This window comes from Malaclemys terrapin, chromosome 9 (assembly GCF_027887155.1).
Source record: "Malaclemys terrapin pileata isolate rMalTer1 chromosome 9, rMalTer1.hap1, whole genome shotgun sequence".
Classification (NCBI taxonomy): Eukaryota; Metazoa; Chordata; order Testudines; family Emydidae; genus Malaclemys; species Malaclemys terrapin.
Genome location: NC_071513.1, coordinates 72,935,540 through 72,959,425, shown reverse-complemented (window position 1 = coordinate 72,959,425; position 23,886 = coordinate 72,935,540). Strand labels below are relative to the sequence as shown.

At 39.0% G+C, this 23,886-nt stretch overlaps 1 protein-coding gene across 1 annotated transcript in view; it reads left to right on the top strand.

Moving 5' to 3' along the window:
* DNER (delta/notch like EGF repeat containing) overlaps nt 1-23,886 on the top strand; it is a 292,283-nt gene that overhangs the window by 118,239 nt on the left and 150,158 nt on the right. The window contains exon 2 of the mRNA XM_054040696.1: nt 22,037-22,333. Coding sequence (XP_053896671.1) covers nt 22,037-22,333 — 297 coding nt within the window. The remainder of the gene's footprint in view (nt 1-22,036; nt 22,334-23,886) is intronic.

The following is a 23,886-nucleotide window of genomic DNA, read 5'->3' as shown; positions in this document are numbered from 1 at the left end:
CTGTGGCAGCCATGTGCCTTCTGCAGATTCCCCCCAAACTGTGGGTATCCTCAGATTAGGAGTTATGGCAGGTTTCCTCTCCCTTTGCACCACCTGTGCATGTTAGAATACAGGAGGATGGTGATAGGTGGGCTTTCTGAGAATGGATTTAGAATGTCTTCATTGGTCACTGATGCAAAAAATTTATATGATAGATGGTGTGGCAATGATGCCTTTAAATGAAGTTGCTTGAGACTTCCTATTAAGAGTATATTTTCAGTTTATAACTTTACCAAACTTAACCCATTTGGGCTGAAACTTTGCATGCTGGTTGTCTGCCTCACGCTGAAAGTTTCAGCTAAAATGGTTGAGCTGTTCATAAGAATGAGATTAGGGAAAAATACATTACGAAAAAGCATTTTTGCAAAATATCGTTACAAACTTTCATTGACGCTCTAGCCCTTCCATACTTTGAAGCATGAACTTGATCTTTGGCAGGGGGGTTCCCTGGGTGTCTGGAATGTGCCTATTGCTATCCCTATGAAAAAATTTCCAAATTTTGCCAGGTTATAAGCCCGAGAAAAATCTGTTTGCACATGCTCAGTAGAGATTTATTTGAGTTTGACAGCTTAATTTTCCAAAGATGCCATTTGCACCCAGCATGCTGCAGTCCCTCACAACCCCGGCATATGGACAACACGTGTCTTCCCTGAAGAGCAACTGAGCATGCTCCATCCCAGGGCTCAGAGCTGGCGCTAGACATAAGCAGACTATGCAATTGCTTAGGGCCCATCTGTCAGGGATTGCTGTGGCATCAGGCACTGAAAGTGAGAGCAGGGAGACTCTGTCCTGTGCTCTCAATGTTCCCTCCTCCCAACCCCACTTGAATGTTGGTGCCCAGGCAGCATGGAGGTAGAAGCTACCTGACTGCAGTGCAGAGAATTGGGTGAAGATATGTATCAGATCCCAGAGGTGGCACTAGGAGCAGTAGCTGGGGATATGGGACGATAGGAGCAGAGGGGGAATTTTGACTTGGTGACGGGGCAGGAGGAGCAGAGTAATTTGGGGAGTTGGGGTGGGACAGAGACTGGAGGATATATCAGAGAGAGGCTGTGGAGGCAGGGGTAGAAGGGTATGTTACCTGTACTGCACACTCGCCTACAAAACCTGGAATCGAACCCTGAGTATCTAGCAAATAGTGGTAAACCTGCTGGAAAAGTGTGGCTCCATCCTTTTCCAGGGGCAGATCCACACAGAAGAGAAGTATTCTTCTGCTACCAGTTACTCCATTAGTTCAAGTAGTAGAGGACTATGATCTAGATCTCAGGATTGCAACCATGCTGATGACTCATGTTGGGGTCAATATTGTTCCATTTGATATTTTGGAATGTTTTTACAAGCCAGGCATTTACATTAAAAAAAACCCCAAATAAACACCCCCTTCCCTACATTGAGTGTTAAGATTTCAAAGGCCAGACTTCAGGTTGCCTCTGTGTCCACATTATGATACAGTCTTTTATTATACAACATACTATTTTTTCTACAGGATCCCTGCCTCATGCAGTGCAGAGGCTGGACTGTTCTCAGGGGGTGAATTTAGGTTTTAGTGAATGAGGCTGTTGTCTTTAGGATCCTTGCCTCGTTTGTGGCACAAGTTGCAATCTGTGTGGTTAAAGAGGTGGGGAACTACAGGAAAAGAAAGGATAGTCTCATTGGTAAGGCAGTTGGTGCCTTTCTCAGTGTTCCTGTTTGATCCTGGGCAAGTCATATAAGCCAAGGCTTTCACAGGTGACCACTGTGTTCTTCATTTTCTGGGTACTGAATGTGAGAGACCTGGGGTCTGATTCACCGAAGTGCTGAGACTTCACAATTGCAACTGAGTTCAGTGGGAGCTATGCTTTTAACGTATAGGGTATGTGTGACAGTTCTGGGAGAACCTAGGATTGTGAGTCACCTTGTTACCCCCTGCCTAATGCCACCAGCCTTTCAGCCACATAAGCATTCTCCTCTGGGCTATGCCAGCCCTTCACAGGTTAACAATAGGTGCACCCCAGTCCTGAGTCCCCTTGAATCGTTCGCCTGTGATATGCAGCTCCTGACACTGGCTACTAATAGACATCCCAGATCCTCTGCCCTCAAAGGAGAAATGTGCCCCAGTTTACTAGTTTTACATGGAGCCACTGCTCCTGTAAATCCCATAGCACTTACAATAAAACAAAAGTTGGTTTATTTAAGAAAGAATAGAGATGCTACTAGAAACAGGAGAGAGTGGTGGAATCAAATGGTTACAAACAAAACAAAATCATAAAGCATGATCTGGGGTCTATGGTTATTAATAATTATCTTTCCTATCTAATAAAGTAGATCCCCTCCACCTCCTGGTTCAGTCTCTTGTAGAACTTTCTGGCTTCTCAAAAACAAGAATCCAATTTTTCATGAGAACACTTCCCTTCTCCAGAGGGCTCCTTGTGAAAGGACTCAGAATCTTTCTCCCTCTCCTGTGTGACACTGAAACAGTTTTTTGTTTCTGTTCATAGAGAGGGTGAACCCCATCTTGTTCCTTTTTTTTTTTACCTTCAAGTGGTTTTGATTGTTTGCAGTTGTCCCTGATGGTTTTTCACTGAAATTCTTGGGACTGAGCAAGGCTAAACAATTGAGCCTTACATTGCATTGCAGCTAAACAAGGCAGGGTGACAATTCCCACCTGCCTGAATGGGCCATCAAAGAGACTGATTTATACTCCAAGTCCATAAACCATGCTTTAAATATAAATACATTATTCCTTGAATATACCTATACATACATCTTGGAATAATTATGAATCTTGACAAGTTACAAGCTTTCTGTCGGTATCTTACATGACACTCTTCAAAGATAAATATCCTGTAAAATGTGTTTGGTGTAGTGAGTTTATCAGGTCTGAGGTAAGAGTTATTTGCTAAGAGAATGGGAGTCTCTGCCAGGGAGTCTCTCTGGCACACTGTCTACATAGTCAGCGGCAGCCTGCAGCAGCAAGCCCCTGACTGTGGCTCAATGGACTTGGCCTCACGCTACAGTGCTAAAAATAGTTATGTAAACTATGCTTTTAAGTTATGGCTCAAGCTAGAGCTTAGGCTCTAAAGCCCACCACCCTACCGGGCCCAAGCTTCAATGTCTATACAGCTATTTTTAGCGCTATAGCCCCTAAGAGGCACGCCAAGCAGAGCTAATTATATTTAAGTCCCAGAGAACCTTCTTAAACAATCTGTGTAAAGAAATCCGAGACACGCAATCATTTGTTGCCTCTGCACTTCTTGGTGTAGTTCTGTCTATGCTGTGTGGTGGTGTTGTAATTTTTATATTCTTTTATATCTTGAGCTATAAAGAGAACCATACCTGTATTTCCTATCTCACTCCTAAACCTCCCATACTTCATCTGTGGTAGCTGCTCTTCCTATCTCTGTTTGCATGCTCTCCAACCATTACTGATTTTTTTCAGTCACTTGCTATTTTAGTTAAGAGCATATCATGAAAACTTTATATGTTCATATTCTCCCATTGTCTCACACCATTAATTTAAAACAAGGTAACTTAAAAACATTGGTAGAATGAACTTTTTATTCCTAGGACTTCTTGGAATTTCTGTATTTCCTGGGTGCTCAATATTTGTGTGCCATTCAAAGGAAATGTCTGTGTGCCCAAAAGGTACAGATTTAGCTTTTCTATACTAAGATTGTATTACTATTATTCTTTTTGTATTTCAGTAGCACCTAGAGGCCCCAATCAAGACCAGGGCCCCATTATCATGGGCACCATACAAACACGCAGTAAGAGATGCCTTCTGCTCTGAATAACTTACAATCTAATTAGACAATCTAATCTAAATAGACAAGACTAATAAAGGTGGAAGAAAGGAAATATTTGATATCCCTATTTACCAGAAGGGGAACCGAAGCACGGAGAGATTTTGACTTGTGTAAGATCCCATAGGATGTCTGTAGCTGAGCCAGAAATTGAACACAGATCTTCAGAGTCCCTGTCCAGTGCCTTAAACACAAGACAGTCTTTCCTCAAAATGGAACCAAAGTATTTGGATTGATATGCTTAACATCTAAAAATTCTTGTATGTGTACCATTTGGAATAGCTGCATTTTTGTCTCTGTTCTCTGTCCTACTTTTCTTTCATTTCCTGTTTTATATTAATATTTAATAGTCTAATAGAATGAGATTCAAGATTTCACTGTGTGAAGGATAGAATCAGGCTAAGTTTAAATAATAGCTGGAACATAATTTAGCCATTTCTTCAAGAGATCACATCTGTAGATAATCTGTAGCACCACTGATATGTGGAAGATTTAAATCTGTTTCCATTTGTTGCTCTTGAAATTTATGAACAGCATCTATACAGTAATACTTTAGAGTAGCTCATAGGAAAAATTTGCTAGTTGCAGCAAGTCGTCTTATACATTTTTTAAACAGTTGACATTTAAGGCAATAGTCAAGTTTGTAATACAGTAATATTCTTTTTTACAGTTTTCAGGAATCATTAATTTTTTAATTCATTGTCCGTAGCAAAAACTAAAATGTCTGGTCTCCTCTGTTCTACCAGTGATGTAATCTTGATGTCCCATTTATCTGCTTCCACACAAGCATCTTTGTCTTTTTCCACACAGCCTATGGAATTCCCTTCGCCACATGGTATGTAAGGACACTGCCCTCTGCTTGATCATTCATCTCTCTCCTAAAACCCACTTCTTCTATGGAGCTTCAAGAAACCAACTGGCTCATTATGGTTGGGTTGAGATATTTGGATTTAATCTATGTATTTTACAAAAATAACACAAATTGTATTTATTTAATACATAGTACCCAATGTTTGCCCTTTCCCCTATCCTTTGTCTGTCTGTCTCTCTTTTTAAACTGAATTCTCTTTCAGGTAGGACTGTGCCACCTTTTACATTTGAAAAGTGCCTTGCACGTTGTGAGTGCTGCTGGAAAAAATGCTAAATAAGAATAATAATCTTTGAAATGTTGGTGGCAGCTGTTGTCTGCTAACAAGTTGGCAGACATGAGATAGAGTGTGCATAAGCAATTAGGAAAATCTCTATTCTGATGGCTGGACTTGCTGTGTATGTGCTGTATGTTACTGCAGCCAAAAGACAAACTGGCTTTTTGTTGTTCATGGTAGTAGGCAGCATTTCTACAAAGTGAGCTAAAAGGTAGCTTTGCCCTGGATCATCTAATAGGATTGTGCTAAACCTGTCTCTGCTGGAGGGCAGCTTTTTCATAGCATTGCAGCAGGTCATTTACAGTTCGCCTTGTAGACTTCTCCTTTTTTAATTTAATTTAATTTTATTTTATTTTAAAAGCTCTCTGGAAGTTCTGTTGACTGCCTTTATGAAGAACAAATAGAAAATTCCAAAAAGGTGATGAACTGGAGTATGCATAAAAAGACAACAGATTTGTTTCATCACAGTTTACTTGTTTAAATGTCTGACTAATGTAGGATAAACTGCAGCATTCCATATCACTGGATGCACACTAAAATAAAATCTTAGAAATGAATTGACTGGTATTCAGAGAATCCAGTCTGCATATCTGAATGTGATTCTTAAAAGGCTCAGTATTTGTATTGTAGCTGTATTAATGTCCTGTCTGCTCTGGAAAAACTATAATTGCAATATCAAGGTCACCTTGGTGTGCATCTGTCTTAAAACTTTATAGTGAAGAATATATTGAAAATTACAGTGGTGCAAGCATATGAAATATTAATTGGCTGAAATAAATCTTGCAATTTTTAGCTCTGCTTTGTCAGTTAGGTACTGCAACTGCACCAATATATACAATGAGTAGATTATGAAAACTGACAGTCAGATGATCACTATAAGATGCAGAAGCAGATAATTAAATAGCAGAAGTTGCATCCATTTTTTCTCTCTCTGAGGATTAATGGAATTTCACAGGTACATAGACTAACTTGGTTATCTTTAGTATAGGCAATCAGTGTGTTGTCTGTCTAATTCATCAATGACTGTGGCAGGTGTCAAACTTGCTGCCCTTTCCCCCTTTTCACTGCATAACACTGTTTCAGGCCATGTTGTGAACGTCAAAAGATTTTAATAATGACAACAACCAACACATTACTATTAATTAAACTCTCTCACTAATTAGCTCTCATTTTTGGGGTTATGGGTTTTATTTTATTTTCTGGCTTTCCAAAGTTTTGTCAAAGCTAATGTCCTCAAATCTGCTATCTGTTTATTCTGGTGCCACTGTATCCCCTTGTTCAAGAAGCTCTCTCCTAGGATAGATAAAATTATTGCCACTAAGTTGGAGGGAGAGTAAGTAAATCACAATAATATCAAAAGCAGCCCCAAAATGGTACTTTGTCTTTGCCTGACTTTTTAGAATTGCAAAATGAGGTTAACTCATTGTCTGCCCAGCAGAAAAACTGTATGCAATGTGGGCCTTTTAATCCTGAACCTAAGAACAAATATTTTGAAAGACCTAGAGGTACCTTGATTTCTACTTTGCCTGTTTTGTGGACTCTTGATGTTCTAGTCTGCTGGTTGGAAGAGATGAATTACAAAATTAATTAACTGAGAGAAGACAAGAACATTTCAAACCACTAGTGTAAATAAAAAAAATTATCAAGAATCTTACTCTTTACCCGAGGCACTGACCTATAGTGTGATGGAAGAAAAACGTAATCTATTTTTGTGCATAGCTCTGTTTCCACTAGAATGGTGAGATTACATAGCTCTAACTGTACTAGCAACCAGATCCCCAAGTATTGAGGGTTTATATACGTGCACAGATTACGTGTGTGGTGTTTCATGTGTTTGTGTGGGAAGCACTGGGTTGTAATTAAAGATTTATGTTGTACTACAAGGGAAATTAATGTTTTGTGTTTACTTATCAGTTAGAAGTGGAAGGAAGTTACTTGTGAGGAGGCAGAATCTGTCACTTTGAGTGAAAGCTTGCTGTCTGGGCTTTAGGAGATGTTTAAGAGAAGGCCCATAACATATGTCCTTATTGGTTACAGTTTGTGCTGGAGACAGGAGGTGTCATATTTAGCCAACCTTTGAACCTTTTTTTAATGAGGCTTTTTTGTTTATGGAATATTAGGTGAGATTCACTAAATGTGAAACATACTCCTGAGGAAATTCTGCATCACTGTGCAATGCAGAATTGGTGCAGAATTAATGTTTTGTGCATAATTTCATTTTTTTCTGCAGAACTGGTGCTGCCACTAGGGGTCGCTGGACCCAGCAGAGCCCAGCTCCCAAGCTCACAATGCACCTGCATGGAAGGCATGGGCGGGCTGTGGTTCCCAGGTTTGCCAACCCCACTTGGGTCACATGGTGTGACAGGACCCCCTCCCTGTGTGGCAGGTGCTGGAGCCACCAAGCTGTGCCCTGCGGGGAGAGGCAGGAGCAACAGCTGGGAGCTGCAGGGAGGGGTTGCTGCTTTCTGGGAGGGGAGACTGAGGATAAAGGGTTTTTTTTTTCCAGGGGGTGGCATGACATGACTCAAGCTGTTCTGGGGGCGGTTGAACCTTTAAATGTGCCCCCCACTATCAGCAGGTACAGGTCATCTCTGCCTGGTGGAACTAATGAACCTTTGTGGAGCGGTGCCTGTGGCTGGGCTCTGGGGGGATGGAGAAGCATTCAGGCATCTGGGCTAGGGGGGGCCCACACAGCCCCTCCAGCACCTCCCAAATATCCCTTCTCAGTAGACACACCCCTCCAGCATCCCCCACTGTATCCCCCCTCCACCTGGCAGTGTCCTCTATTTGGGAACTTAAAATATGGTAATCCTACAGGGGCAGGGCCAAAAAATGAGAATTGACTAAAAGGCCAGAGGGGCAGAGTATTCCCCCAAGCTGTGCCCAGCTGTGACACTCCCAAACTGAGACACTCAACAGGAGCATAACAGAGAAACAGGAACTGGGTTGTCATAGGGGTTTCTTTAACTCTCTGCACCTGGGGGAATCTTTTTTGTTGTCTGGATTGTTACAGACATACTTGCTGACAGTTATTTTGAAATAAATTACCAAAATAATTGAAACTGGCATGGTTATAGTGTGTTATTTTGACAAATAAAATATATAGAATTTTGCAGAATTTTAAAATATTGTGTGCAGATTTTTTATTTTTTTGGTGCAGAATTCCCCCAGTAGTAAAAACATTATTGCTCTATAGTATATGAAGAAATAAAAAGTGGCGGAGATTAAATAGAATAGTCTGATTCACCACGGAAGGTAATCTGAAATGCTGTGCTTGACAAAACACTACAGATTATTTTCTCTGTACAGTATTCTAAACCAATAAACAGATCTAAGGAAAATATCTTTTGCCCTTCGTTACCATTTAAAATTATTTCACTGTCTCTGTTTTAGGCTTGTCAGTAACAAATTAAACAGTTTGAATGTGTCTAGAAGATTAAATTAAATCAGGATGGTGTTAAATACTGATTGGTTAATCAAAGATGGTCTTTAAAATGTGAATGATAACTTAAAAATATGGGGGGAAGAATGGAGGGAATGGTCTCAATCTCTGCTGGGAGGAAGATCATATTGCTTCCTTGAGACTCAAATCAGCAAACCAAGTAAATGGAACATGCAAAGTTGTTCATAAAGACTTCTTAACAGAGCTTTGTTCATCCCTCATTCCCCCACATTTTTTGTTTTTGTTTTTTAAATCTTCAATACCCTAAAAGGAGAAGCAATTAGGAGGTTCCTTTAAACTGTATTGATTCCTGACACTGGGCACAATCTTAAAAAATTAATTGACAAACTATAAAACAGAACTGAGTGAAGGCTTTGCTCCAACCTGCTACCCTTTCCTCTCAGGAGTTTCATATGTAAGAAACATTTTGCTTGGTAATGATCTAGGAAGTGACCCCAGAGAACTACTGCTTTTATTTTAATTTGAAGGGCGGGGGGGGGGGGGAATGAAGCAAAAAAGGTAATGCCTATCTGTTCATCATAATTCACACTAGAGTTATTGATGGTTCTAGATAAATTAAATACAGATTTTAAAAATTCATTGAGCAATGTTATCCTGCAGAACAGAGATACATTCTGAAGTTAAAATGTTTCTTCTACGATCCAAGTGGTGTATTTTTTATGTGCAGTGCAGTTCTCTATTGCCTGCTATGCATGCAGAGCTTGCACTGATTTTAACTCCATAGTGCATATTGTAATGGAGAATCAGGGTCTGACTCTGCCATCTGATGTATTACTGCCTCATATGTGATATATAGGTATAGATATAAAATGGAGTATAATATGTGCACACATATATAAATTGAGCCCTGTGATAAGTGAATTTGTCATGCACTTTTGACTACCTCACCTGATCTCTGCCCCACTCCATTTCCACCAGTACCTACTTTAACATTCTGAACACCTAACCAACTTCAGTTACTTTATGGAATATTAAGTAGGAACATAGGAATGGCCATAATGGGTCAGACCAATGGTCCATCTGGCCCAGTATATTGTCTTCTGACAGTGGCCAGTGCCAGATGCTTCAGAGGGAATGAACAGAACAGGACAATCACTGAGTGATCCATCCCCTATTGCCCAATCCCAACTTTCTGACTATTAATTGCCACTGAGAATGATAAAGATTAGTCATTGATGTGGGGAAAGAAAGTGAGAATGACTCCATAACTTTGTGGTTAGGGCGCTTGTCTTGGATGTAGGACACCTGACCCAAAATTTCTTCAACTTTTCGATTTGCTGACAAGTTTTGTGTTCGGTTTGACCTGAAACAGAACTTTAAAAAAAAAAAGTTCTCAGAGTTGCTAGCAAACCAAAAAATCCATTATTTGCCAGCTCTAGCAGTGTTGTTACCTTTCTATTCTTCTGTTCAAGTAGGGAAAAAATTGCTCAAATTCAGCTAGTTTATATGTTTCTTTGTTGGATGAGCAAGCAGATGTCTTAATAACCATTTAACTGTATAGCACATTATACCTGACATTGTTAAGATGCTGAATGTAAGTGCACACACTAAATTTAGACTTTATGGTCATTATGTGATTATATAATTTGATGTCCTTTCTGATTGTCACGTCTATGCTGCTGCACTGGTTACTAAGCTACTATATACTATTAATATTAACAAAATGACTGAGATATTTTGGATTTGATTTTGTTTCAGTTATTTCCTATTTTCTTTTTAGGACCCCAACACTTGCTGTTTATTAGTCTGTGATTTATATAACAAAACTGGATATTTTTAGCATTCAGTTCACTTATCTCTCTCCCATGGTGCTGAGAAATTGCAGACGTTTTGAAAGCTAATGTAGGGAAATTATAATCTGGAGCATTTTGTGATCTTGTAGTGCGTGTTCGGAGTATACACATAAATGAGACAAGCAACTAGGCCATATACTAAATTAAACCACAACTGGTGACAGTATATTGTATTAATAAGGTGTTTATTGTTGTTCTTATTCTTAAACATTATTGCCTTTGTGATAACTTTACTTGGTGCTTTACTAAAAGGTCATGGTCCCTTTTGAAAGAACTTAGAGTGTAGTGGCCAAACATGCAAAGCATTTAAGCACAAGCTTAAGAATTTGCAAGAATAGGGCCTGAATTTGATAAAAATAGAGCATAAAGATAACACACAAACGAAGGGGTGGAGAAAGGTTAAAACAAATTAAAAAATGGGCCAGATTGTCAGATGGCATAAATTTGGTATCGTTCATTCAATTTTAGTTGATCTGTAACAATTTACAGCAGCTGAGGATCTGGTACAATGTCTTTCTGTATGATTCATTTGATAGATATCTGGTATTTCCATAAAGACCCTGAGATAGGACAAGAGTAGGTAGCGGAGGGATGGGAGTGACTGATAGAGGGCAGTGTGAAAGAAGTGGGCTTGGGGGATGGATTTGAAGGAGAGCAAGGAAGTTGTATGAACAGGAAGAGGGATAAGGTGGGTGAGGTAATATTTTTTATTGGATCAATTTCTGTTGGTGAGAGAGGAAAGCTTTTGAGCTTACACAGAGCTCTTCTTCAGGAAGAACAAGAGGTCAAAGTAAGCTTGAAAGCATGTCTTACCAATAGAAGCTGGTCCGATAAAAGATATTGCTTCACCTAGCTTGTCTCTCTAATATTCTGGGATCAACACAGCTACAACAACGCTGCATACAGGAAGAGATATGTCATTTTAAATGTAGGTTGGAGGGAGGAGGAGAAACCAACAGGAGGAGGAGAGTGGGAGAAGGAGATAAAGGGCAAAGCAAAATGCATGTGGTGAAGTGAGGAGCAATGGGAGATGAGAAATGTTAGGCTCTACAGAATTTACTTAAAAGGAATAAGCCATAGAGGGAGGTGCTTGTACCTCTTAAGGCACTGATCAGATGTTGTTTTCAGTTTGCCTTACTGAGTAACATTTTAGTTTTTTAAGTGTTATATAGTGTGGGCAGCACTGTTGCTGCTAGCCCACTGGGAGTTACGTCTACTCTGAGTAATACCAACATGTTACCACCCGAGCAGCTGTAAGCAGAATGCAATGACTTACATTCTAAGAAGCCATCTGCTCCCTGCCAGTCAGACACCTCCTGTGCTCTTACAACTCAATAGCCACTCTAGTGGCAATCGGTTAATATTGCCCAGAGCAGCAGCAATGATGCTGCCTGGTGCTAAATCATATAGAAACTAAAAAATTTGAGAGTAGTACTTTCAAAACATAGGACTGAAGAGTGTGTTTGGGAACTGCTTTTAAATCATCTTATAACTTTTTCATCTGAACAGTTAAAAAATAAATTCACCTACTAGGTTTCAGCTATTGTTTTCTTTCTGTAAAATCTATTTCTTCCTCCTTACCCATGACCATCTGTCTTCACCTTCTGTCCCTTTATTATCAGTCCATTTCTCTCTCCTCTCCTGTCTTGGCTCAGTGGTCTCTTCCCTTCTTCTGTTCCCCCTTCTCTTTCTGTGTGGTCCCATTTATGGGCTGCTTCCATGCCTTCATTGTGCAACAGTCCGCTCTGTACACGCTCTTGTTTGTTCTCTTTCTACATGTTTTAATGCTGCCTACTTCCTAGAACAGTGATATCTGTTTAAAATCTCTTGGGGATGGAGTACAAGTGATGGAAGAGTTCTGGTACGAAGCTAATCCAACTCTTATGTTCTTGCATATTGTCATATAGGGATTTGGGAAGTGGGGAAGGCTATGAAAGTAGGGAGTCAAATGAAACAACTTTACTCCCCATTAGATCATCTATTCTGCATCAGTATGGTGGGAATTTGGATTTATGGGAAACTAAGATCAATCTGCTGCTAGATCCAAAGGAGAAATGGAAATTCAGTTTTGTGGTAGACTAGTATACCCATCTCTGCTGTGTAAAAGTACCTCAGTGAGATTTAGTAGTTTGTTTTGAAGTAGTGTCCAGTTGGTGTTTTCCTAACAATTAAGGACAGTACCTGCTCTGAAGAGCTCACAGTGTAAGGACAGAGATCTGGGAAAAGGAACAAAAACAGATCAAATTGATATGTAAATCAACAAGATTTACTATAGCAGCTCAGCAGAGCTGGGTCTTTAAAAGAAACTTAAATGTGAACATGGTAAGGGCCTTATGGATGAGATTAGGGAGATCATGACATGCATAGGGGGCAGCATGAAGGAAGGAACAGAGGTCATTGTGTCAAAATCTGACATGGGCGAAGGAGGTTAGGATCGATGGCAGGGCAAAGAGTATGGGGACAACGTGGAGCTTGACAAAGGGGGACAATAAGAAAGGTCAGAGTTATGTAGAGTTTGAAGATGGTGATAAGAAGCTTACATTTCATTATGATCAAATGAATAGAAAGGATGAATTTAGAGACATAATTTTATATGGGTGGAAGGGGCCAATGTGTTTGGGACACCAGAGAGGAAGATTTGCCATAATTAAGACTGTCCATACTGAAGGCCTGAATGAGAGAGAGGGCTACATGGATAGAAAGAAATGGATGGATCTTGGATATGTTGAGAAAGAAGTAGTAATAAGATTTAGAAATGGTGCAGATGTGTGGAGAAAAAGAGGAAGAGACACTCCAGCCTGTTGGCCTGAAGGATGGAGAAGATGGTGGTGTAGTTGACAGTGATAGAAGAGGAAGAAATTATATGGCGTAAAATAGGTAACTGAAATTGTTGAGCATTCAGTAGTTTTTCCCAAAAATTACTAAAAATATTACTCTAAAGAACAAGAAATGCTCTTACTATTTGTTTCCCTTATTGCCTGTTCAGAGATGTGACTCCCACTATTTTAGTCTCTGGGGTTCTTTTACATACTTTAGGAGAGACCACAATTAAAATCAAGCAAAATAATTACAGTTATTAACCATGGCTGTTTTATTTTTAAAGAAAGGAAAAGAAAATATTAAACAAAACACAAAACAGAACACAAATGCTAAACACTGGTCACTTCACAGAGAAATGTACTGAAAAGATTCTAACTCGAGAGCTTTTAATAGAGTGAAATGCCTCTTAGCCACTTTTTTCTTGGTAAATTAAGATCAAGATATTATTTCCCAAAATTGTTATGAATCCAATCTTAGTATATCGTTGATAACTACAACTGTTTATAGATGGATAAAAGAATGTGTTTAAGGGAAGGTGAGTCTTGTTTGCTTTATCAAGGATAACAAATAGTTTATAAATGGGCAGAGGCCTGAACTAAATCCTGTGAAATCAAAGAAAATATTTAAATCCGTTTATAACAGTGTCGCACCCACCCACCTCTTGCTAGTGCCCCTTCTGGTCAGGTGTGTCTCCAGTCTTTAAACAGTCCTGGACCTAGTATCGAGGCGAACCCCCAGGATTTTCTCCCTGGAGGCAATGGTTTCACCCTCTCTGGTCTGTTCTGGCACCAGCTCTCCATCTAAGCCACTAAGCAGTTCAGATCCCCTTCTGGGGGCTTATTGTTGTCCAATTGTAGGCCATTTCCCCAGTGGCTTATGGGAGGAGGGACCTGGGCCTGCCCACTAGTCTGGGACCCTAAGAGCAGCAGCTATGTGCTGCTGTGTCCTGTTAATGAAACTGCTTTCAGTTCCCTGGGCCTATTTTCCCACAGCCCCAGCTTTCACCAGAGCTTTACCTTTATTCAGGGCTTTTCTATGTTCAGGCCCTTACTCCCCTGGTTCCTGCCAGCACTGAGCTGTCCATGGTGCTGCAGTTCCCTTTGGCCAGTGAGTAGCAATTCCCACTATTTCTCTGTTTACCAATGTTTAACCCGTCTCCTGTCCAGGAATACGTGGCCTAAACAGTTGGGTTAGCAGGAGATACTGTTAATGTCTTAAGTTTCAATAGCATTTTAGTATTCCAGTAAAATCATTACAAGACTTTTTAAATCGAATCCCTGGGCAATATTTTAGCTACTTCCATCTCACCATGCTGAGGTCTTGATAATGTCATGTGATTGCTTTTTGCTGCCGCTGTGTTGCTGATCTCTTCTTTTTCTTCTTAGCTGTCTTCTGTTGCAGCTTGCTTGTAGAGATAGACAGGATGAGTTGTGTTGAATATTGTGAAATTGAGAAGAGTTGGAGAGTGAGTGCTGTTGGAGAATCATTCCAAAATTTTTATACCCCCTCCTCCAATTTCATGAAATCATAGGAAACCCTCTTTCAGTCTTGTTTAGATTAGAAATTGATGCTGTCATCTTTCCATTTCTCAATGTCTTTGTGGTTTGACTTTCATTACACTTTCAGCTCCTGAATAGACATGCTGCTTAATTAGTATGCAATACGCTTCTAATTGCCTTTGTTCTTTTATGAGACAAGGTGGGCGAGGTAGTATTTTTTTTTTATTGGACCACCTTCTGTTGGTGAAAGAGTCAAGCTTTCAAAGCTTATACAGAGCTCTTCTTCAGGTCTTTTGTGGCAGGTAAGTCTCAGATAATCTTAGAGTTCTAACTTTTTCTTCATTTAGCCCATTTTCTAAGATATTTCTTCCGTTTCATCAGGATTCAACAGGATTTGAAATTCTGATTTCAAAAAGTATAAACACTTGTTTTGAGTTCTTAAAATAGTATATTCAAATTAAATAATTATTAGAGAGAATCTTCAGACTGGAATAGTTGTTCAAGAAGTTGTCCTTTCTTAACTTTTTGAAGGGGTTATTCTTGTTCTTCTGAGTTTGGTGACAAGTTTCTTAAAGTTGCCAAATAATTCCCTAGTTAATATAAATATTCTATTTGTATTAGTCAACAGTATTCTTGTATTAGTAATCAGCTTATCAAGGTCATTAGATCCTATTTTTATACACCAAGTATTTTACCATTTCCATAGCAATGGCATTAGGAAATTACATGAAATCTGCATTTAACTATCATATTTGAGATGGTAAGCCCATTTCACAAAGACTTACCATCTCAACATTTCAGAAAAACAGAGGTGTCTTACAAAATATTTCTCAACTATATATGTTTTTCTTAGTTTCAAGAATAAAGATTTTAGAGTGATTTTAAAAGAATCTGTTTTACCACCTGGTTTACAGTTCTGATAATACAACCCTATGCATGATTGCTTTTGAAGTCAGGGCCTACCTTTGTAGGGTCTGTTGTTTGAGATTAAATCATCTTTGCCAACTGATGTTTTAGTCTAGAGAAGTATCCTGGGCTGTAATAAGACTCTGTTTGTCTTTTGACCCAATGTTCCTTAGTTACGACTTATCATAGCATTCACAACTTGCATCTAAAACTTATTAAATATTTATACAAAACACAAATTTCAATAAACAGTGTGTGATGTTGCACTCCATATGTTTTATGGAAATATGCTTATGAGTGTAAATATAATGTAACTGGAATATGCTTCATGCAAAAGATCTCATCAGGAGCTGGGTGTCTGGGTGCTGGAGATAAGTGACTTGCTGAGCAGTTTTTGGTTAAAGTCTGCAGCTTTGGGGGCATGGACCAGACCTGGGTCTGTGTTCAGTGGACTAGCATGTCTGGCTCAACAAGGCAGGGTTCTGGAGTTCCAAGCCATCAGAGAAAACGGGCGCAAGAGGTAGTTTCAGCACATCAGGTGACAGTCCCAAAGGGGTCTCTGTGACCGAACCCGTCACACAGTGATACTATTTTTAAAACAGCGCATCAAAACAAATAGTATAGCATTATAGTGAAATTGGAATTTAAAAAGCTGCATTTTAGGGTTTGTATAAACACATTTGGGTGTAATAAACGTGGTGTTGTATTCCTTGACACTTGAGTTTGTCACATTGAAAGAGAATTCCTAATAATTTCCTTAGCTTGGACATTTCATATAATTAAATAAACAAATATAAAATTCTGAGATTTTTTTCTCCAGGCATTATATGTATGAAAGTAATGATAAATATTCCCTAAAAATCAGTAAAGGCACAGGCAATTTTGTAATGATCTAACATAAGAATAAATTATTATAATTTATTAATACTATTTTTGCTTCAATATGGAGGTCTCTCACCACAAATGGAAAAGATTTTGGAGAGGAGATAAGGAGTTTGGTTCTGGCCATGTTCAGTTTGAGATGACAAGATATCCAAGAGGTGGAATCAGAGATACAAGCTGAAGTATGAGATTAAACGAAGGAGATAGTTTAGACTACCAGATATATTGAGGCTTCTGTTTCAGAGTATCTCCTTAAACAGGCATATTGTACACAATAAATACTTCAAAATAACTGAGAAATTTGATTAGAACTAATCCTAATGGTTTGGTGGTGGTTGTAGTGAGCTAAATGAGCAGATCTGTTTTGAGTTGGCTGAGATTCTTATTTATTTCCCACAATTCCTAGAAAACAGTTTACTTTTGTTACTGTCACTCTGCTGTTGCTTTTCACATAAATGGTATTGGAGTCTCAGTGCTACAAAAAATACATAGGTATGAAATCCTTTACTCTAAAATCATCCTGGTATATTGTAAAAGGAATGCTGGGGAGTGAAATTTAATGTAGATGTCAAACAACTGGAGGCTGGGATATGATGCATCTTGGATCCATGGCACATGTAGCATCTTGGATCCATGGCGCATGTAGCAAGAAACAAAAAGTACAAATGAACATAAATAAAAGAAACAATACTTTGGTTGCTTCCTTCCATACATTGAAAAGTAAAACAAGTTTTTTCTCAAAAGCAACAATTGTGCATCAATATTAGAATTATTGTAAATAAGTGAACTGGCAGAATTTTCTGTAGAAAAACAAGTAATATGATAGCAGCACAGGGTATAAACCTCATGGAGAGTTAGTTTGACCATAACCTTATAGAAATCTTTCCATGTTTTCTAACATCTGAAAACCCCAGTTGCATTAGTTTAAAGCATGCAGAGCTTCATTGCTTCAGTTTGCCATAAATGTTAAAATGTAATCCCGTACGGCAGTTACAGAAACAACTCTTTTGTGGGTTTCCTGCTGATTGTGCTGACGTGCCAGGCTTCAGCCAGGACTTTCCAGCCCTCATGCAGGATACAATAATAAAAATGCTTAATATGTGTATACCGCATTACGCATTCAAAGTGTTTTACAAAAATGAGCTAATTAATCACCTTGGTCTCACTGTAGTTCAAGAACTTTCTAGAAAACAGTGTTCATTGGGGTCACATTTGTCCCTCGTGATTGAAGTTTCAGTGCTCAAAGGACACATTAATTGACTTTGTCAGGTTGAGATCGCATATTGGGGCTAACTCACAGATCAGTGAAGGTAAATTCACCAATCCTTTACTGCAGTCCCTGACGGAACACAGTGGAGTTATCAACTGGATGGTATGCTGAGATGGCACACAGATGCACGTTGGCTGTAGGCAGAGAGATGAAAGACTTTATGTACTGCAAATAATCCAAAATAGATTATATAGAAACAGAATGCAGAGGCAGATTGCTTTCTACTGCCCTTAGGGAAACCTCTCCCAAATCTGAGAATAATATTTCAGTGTAGATGGCTTCGAAATTGATAAGATTTTCCGCAATTCTGCAGAAGAGGCTAGGGCAGAATTTGTCAGCATCCCATAATCCAGGTTCTGAGTGGAAGGGTTCTGGATTGGGATGTAGAATGAAACCATTTTATTTCATCGGGAGGTCTGATTGACACTGGTAAAGGACAGGGACGTTCCCATGAGAGAGTCAGGAGACCAGAGTACCAATATATTGTCTAGCCAACACCAAGCCAATCATTATGACCAAAGATTTGTCTTCTCACAACTTTGATGACAAGTGGAATCAGGGAAAAAGCATAAAGAAGTATTTTGTTTAATTTTAACAGTAATGTGTTTGTGATTGAATGTATCAGTCTTTGGTCTGACACAACACCAGAGGCATTTTGCATTGTTGCTTATTTCAAAGAGATGCTTTGATGCAAATCTCCACTCCTTCAATAGTGGGTCTTATAAGTTCTGTTCCTGTCTGTGACACTGGGATCAGAGCAGGGGAAGAGACAGGGACACCTTTGGAACTACGTTGTGGGGAACTCTCTCTCATCTATGCATACGTCCCCAGAGTCTGTACACTGCTGCTCCTTTTATTTCTGGAGCCAAGATGGGATTAGAGACTTGGGATCCTTTCATTGCTACGTTGTTTCTTTCCCTTGTGGATGAGAGTAGAAATGATGCTTCCAGAAAGGATAAGCCTGACAAAGATCCACAAGTAGATCAACAATGGCACTCTCTCCCACTAAGGTCGGGTCTTCCTTGGGACTAAGGAGGCCTTCAGCATTGAGGGAGTTTGTCTGGAGCGGCTCATGACCAAGAGTGCTAACTTCAGGGGAAACTGTCATAAAGCAGGGCAGACGTCCCAAACTGGTTGTATGTACTGTTACTAGATTTCACCAATCCAGTAACAAATGTGAACTCCCAAAGTACTACAGTAGTCTTACAATGGAGCCCTTGGACACTCCAGTCTATTTTACCACCTAGGACTACGTGACAAATAGTCACTTACACCAAAGATCACCCTATATTCAGGTTGCTTCCAATTCCAAGAGACGAGTCAGTTATCCCAGATCAATTTGTACTTTAGATCTCACACCAAAGACAACGCTTGTAGCCAATCCTGTAATAAACTAACTATAGTTTTATTAACTAGGAAACAGACATAAGAATTATTTACAGGTTAAGGCAAGCATATCTACACAAAGGAATTTCAATCTGTGATATAAAAGGTGACAGTTGTAATAATCTGTCAGTTCAAAATGTCTTTCAGGGCTAACCCATGCCAAGCAGCATGGGAATCTCTTTGTTTAAGTTTAGGAATCTTTGCCCCTCAGAGTCCAGACAACATGAAAGAGATTGTTTCTCCTTTTCAGGGATTTTTATCCCCTTCACTCCAGCTTCCAAACTGATGGGATTAATTCATGCGTAGGTCTCTCCTTCCTGGAGGGAGTTAGGAATGCAATCAACAGGGTCTCTCTCCTTTGATGCTGCAAAATACCCCATTTGTCTTCAGTGGGCCATCTTGTATGCAGGACAAGTCCTGTACCTTTATTAATGCTTCATTTCCTGTTTGGTGAGTCACAGAATTACAGAGGTTTACAATGGAAACACTCAATATAACTTTAAACCATAGGCTATAGAGGTTATAAGTGAGATTAATACATGCAGCATCAAGTATTTTATGAAATCTAAACAATAAACACATTCTTATCAACTTAACATCTAATATTTATGTTGATAATGCTAACTCACAGGTAAACAAGACTGGTTTCCGGCAGTGATGCCTGGGACCTTGGCATGAGCTGGCACCTGATCTGCCAGCATCACAGAGTTGTGCCATACAAATTCAACTTACCTTCAGCTAAGGGTTGAAATACTTCAGTGGGGTGCTATGAGGAAGCTTTTACTGCTACTGATGGTGCAATACCTAACAGAAGAGGCAATGGAATCTGGGGACTGGGCTGCTAGAACTGGAATCTGGAGGAGGTCTGGCTTCAATTCCTACCTCAATCAGTGACCTATTGTGTGACCTCGGGCAAGTCACTTCACCTCCTGTGCTTCAGTTTCCTCATATTTAAGTTGGAGACTACGATAGGTCCCACTTGTTGTAAGGGCTTTGAAATCTACAGATGGAAAAATGCTCAATGTTATTATTTTCTTTTTCTATGATTGTCCATCTGACCTTCTTTACAAGTATTATATTTCCTTAAAACCAGAGATGGGGAGAACCCCCAAATCTAGATCTGGATCCAAGTTCACAGCATGAATCTATCTCAGTGGATTCTGAACACCTTGAAATTGGGGAAGGAACAGATTCAGATCCAGATTTCAGATCTCCAGGTTTGGGAGTTCTAAAAGCTATGTTTCTCGTTTGACCTATTATAGAGATTTCGAGTTCTGGCCAGCTTCTACTTAAAAAAGAAAATCTTCCCAGTAATTTGTATCTTAATCAAAAATTATTGCCAGTATACTGGTTGATTCTATTCTTTGATTGAAACTGTTTGTCATCCTGTACCATAAGTGTTGTTGGTTTCCCAAGAGATTTGGCATGGCATTTTGCTACATATGGTGATATTGAAGAAATGATTAATAAAATTGACTTCAGAGAAACAGATGTGCAGACTGATGGATTCAAGAAAAACAAATACTGATAAGAGGAATACATTCAAGACTTTACCCATAGGTAAAGCACTAGCAAAAATTATTAGATAGAATTAGAACTACCCTAGAACTGTCATTTTGTGTATTGCCACAAAACTGCAAGAAACAGTGATATTGAGATACATTTGCCCAGACATATTGGTACAGGTGTAAGTACACTGCTAATTTTGCGGGATTTGGTTTATCAGCTAGGTGATCTAATGCTGGATGTTCTGATTTTAATAAGTTTTCAAACAAAAAGAGAACATGATGTATTTATGGTAGGGAAGTAATTTTTCAAATAAATAATAGTTGTAAAAAAAGTTTTATGATATATGTAGTGGAATTTTCCTGTTTTCTTGAATTTCTTCTATATTTAACAAGATAAAGGAGATCAGAAGACCTAGATTTCTTTATTTAATCTCTTCTAACACCCTTTCCTCCCTCCATGTAATACTTTCTTAGCTCCTGATTCAATGAAACTAGATTTTGTAACCGGCATGGCAGACTTAGACAGTAAAGACGACGCCTTTATTTTTTTCGGAAACAGGTCCATACAAACTTAAAAATTAAATATTTTCTTTAATAAATATTGGTGGTCATCCTGTCTCTCTAATGGAGCGTAGCCCCTTCTTTGCTTGCTGCTAAACTATTCATGCTAGAAATTGCCTTTTATTCTTGTTTCATAAAGATACTGTTGGTTTCTTTGGTTTAGTCTTTGGAATGTACCAGATTACACCAAGTGGCAGATACCTTTAGAAAACATCCCCAGGAGAGGTTAACATCAGACTTTCCTATGATGATTACTATGATGAGGTATATGAACCCCACACTAGCCAGGAAAAGAGTCAATGAACTGCTGTGGACTTAGTTGGCCCTGTCCTGTTACACCGACAATAGATATTGGGCTTAGAGGGAAGGGTTAAAAGGGGAGATTCCAGCTCAACTGGATGCTAGCTGGGAGGGACGGATGACCACCTGCTCTCCATGAGAGGAGCCTAGCTCTGGTCGGAGGTGACTAGAGACTGTTGCCTACCTGAACCTCCCTGAGGCAAGGTAGGCCTGATGTGGGGCTATTGTTTCAATTTGCTACCATGATGTGCCTATTGTTGCTGAATAAGCCTGCTGCAGGTGGTGCCCCACCTGAATATAAAATCCTTTTGTCTTTTCCACCCAACCAGAGACCCAGCAGTGGATTTTGCGAGCCGAGGAGCAACCCTGTTACAGTTGCAAACTACATAATTTGAACACAGCTGACACTACTGTTTTATTTACTACTTCTTTGTAATCCTGTCATCAATGAACCTGTGTTCATTGACCTCGGAATAATGGACCATATTAATCCCCGGTTTTTTTAATCCTCTGAAATCATTGAATTTATATCAGGGATGAATTTTGACCCATAAATATATATCATGAAAGCTAAATATTGGAAAAATAAATCCTGTTTTATAAAAATGTTTATGGCATTTCTAAAATGCAGAAGTAAATCTTGTGTATGAAGTAATTGACCCAGATGTTTTTTTCCCCTCAGTTTGTTTCAGATCCTTGTGCCAGCAACCCTTGTCTCCATGGTAACTGCAGCAGTAACGGTGATGGCTACCTCTGTGTTTGTAATGAAGGCTATGAAGGTACAAACTGTGAACGCTCATTTCACAGCCTTCCAGTCTCTGGATGGGCAGAGTCACTGCCACCAAGACAAATCAGGCCAGTATCAGCAACCTTGGAACCTGACATTGTTTTACCCCATTCAAGAGCAACTGTGACATTACCTACTTGGCAGCCAAAAGCAGGACAAAAAGTTGTTGATCTAAAATGGGATGAAATAGAGGTGAGACCATTTTGTTTAACATTCATACATAAAAAGCTTGTGAATGTCACTTATTATTATTTAGTTATCATTTGTCTATAGGCCATAGGCATATATGTAGGAAGATTGAAGATATGATCCCTGCCCTGAGTTAATAATACATAAAATTAGCAAGTAAAACACTTGGAAATGGTTTTAGGCTTAACCATAGCTCTTCTGAAAATAGATGTATGCTTTTTTAGGTATAAGGTATGGGAAATCTTTGATATATATATGGTACAAAATCTTTTAGTTCTGCCATTTTATTAATAAACTAGAAATTCCAAACTTCAAATCAATTTAAGAAAAGCAAAAGGGTAAAGCATCTACTTTTTAGCATGATTTTCTTCTATTTACACAGTAGTAGTAATCTTTTACATTTATATAGCAAAGGATCCTACATTGCTTTGAAAGTTGTATAATCCCATAGCACTACTGCAGTGAAGCCACCTTTTAAGTAGAAGATTGCATACTTGGTGACAAAAATATCACACAGCATGCTGCATAACAGTAGGGGTCTGGGATATGGGGGAGAAAGCTTGAGCAAGTATATTGAGAAATTGGGTTTGCTTTTTTTTTTTTTTTTTTTTTTTTAACGATCTTATGAAAAGTGCAGGGTTTTTTTTAATGGCTACTCAACATCTCTGTTTTTAGTAAGCTCTCATTTGAAAGACACAATATATTACTAGAAATGTAGTTAATTATTCTAGAAAAATAAACCCTGTGTACACCCTGTTGGGATTTGAACCTGTGGTTCCAGGAAGTTTTATTTTGTACGAAGGTAGCCACTGGTTACAACACACACTATTAAAAATGTCACATTTTTTGAATCTGTCAAGGTCACAGTCACATATAGCTTTTGAGTTTTAGCTCAATTGTGTGCAATACCATTCATGAAGTCCCCACGGAAACTGTGTGTTTCTAGTCTTTCCAGCCCTGCTGCTGTCTCATCAAGTTCCATCTTCACTTTTTGTAACTCTACTTTGAGCACAGCAGGCTAGTCTGTGATTGAAAATGTTGTAGAGTGGTTTGCCTCTTTGTAGATATGCTTTGTGATATTCTTACATGGAAGAGAAATGTATATTTTATGGGTTCCTATCTGGGCCGGAAGTTCCAAGAATTCTGTTTGTTGTTTTGCAACAGTAAATGCTATCTGACTCTTCTGTATCTAATAATACATTCTGAGAAATGCATTGTATTTTCAGATCTGTTTCCACACTGATAGGGAAAATGATCAAAAGAGTCTCAGATCTGTCAGTGAATTCTGCAGATTAGCCAGTAGACTTCTAGAATGATAGTGGGAATATATATTTAATATTTTCAGGAAATACAATTGCTCAATACCTACAGCTAGGAAATGTATGTAATAGCTACTTTGACAATACACTTACACTGACAATACATTCATACCACATGCTATAAATAGTTTTCCTGAAGTGTATATTCCTTTACAGATGAAAATTTTGCATTTAGACATAGCCAAAAAGTGCATATGCATATTTCTTCTGAATTACATTTAATGCGTGTCATAGATA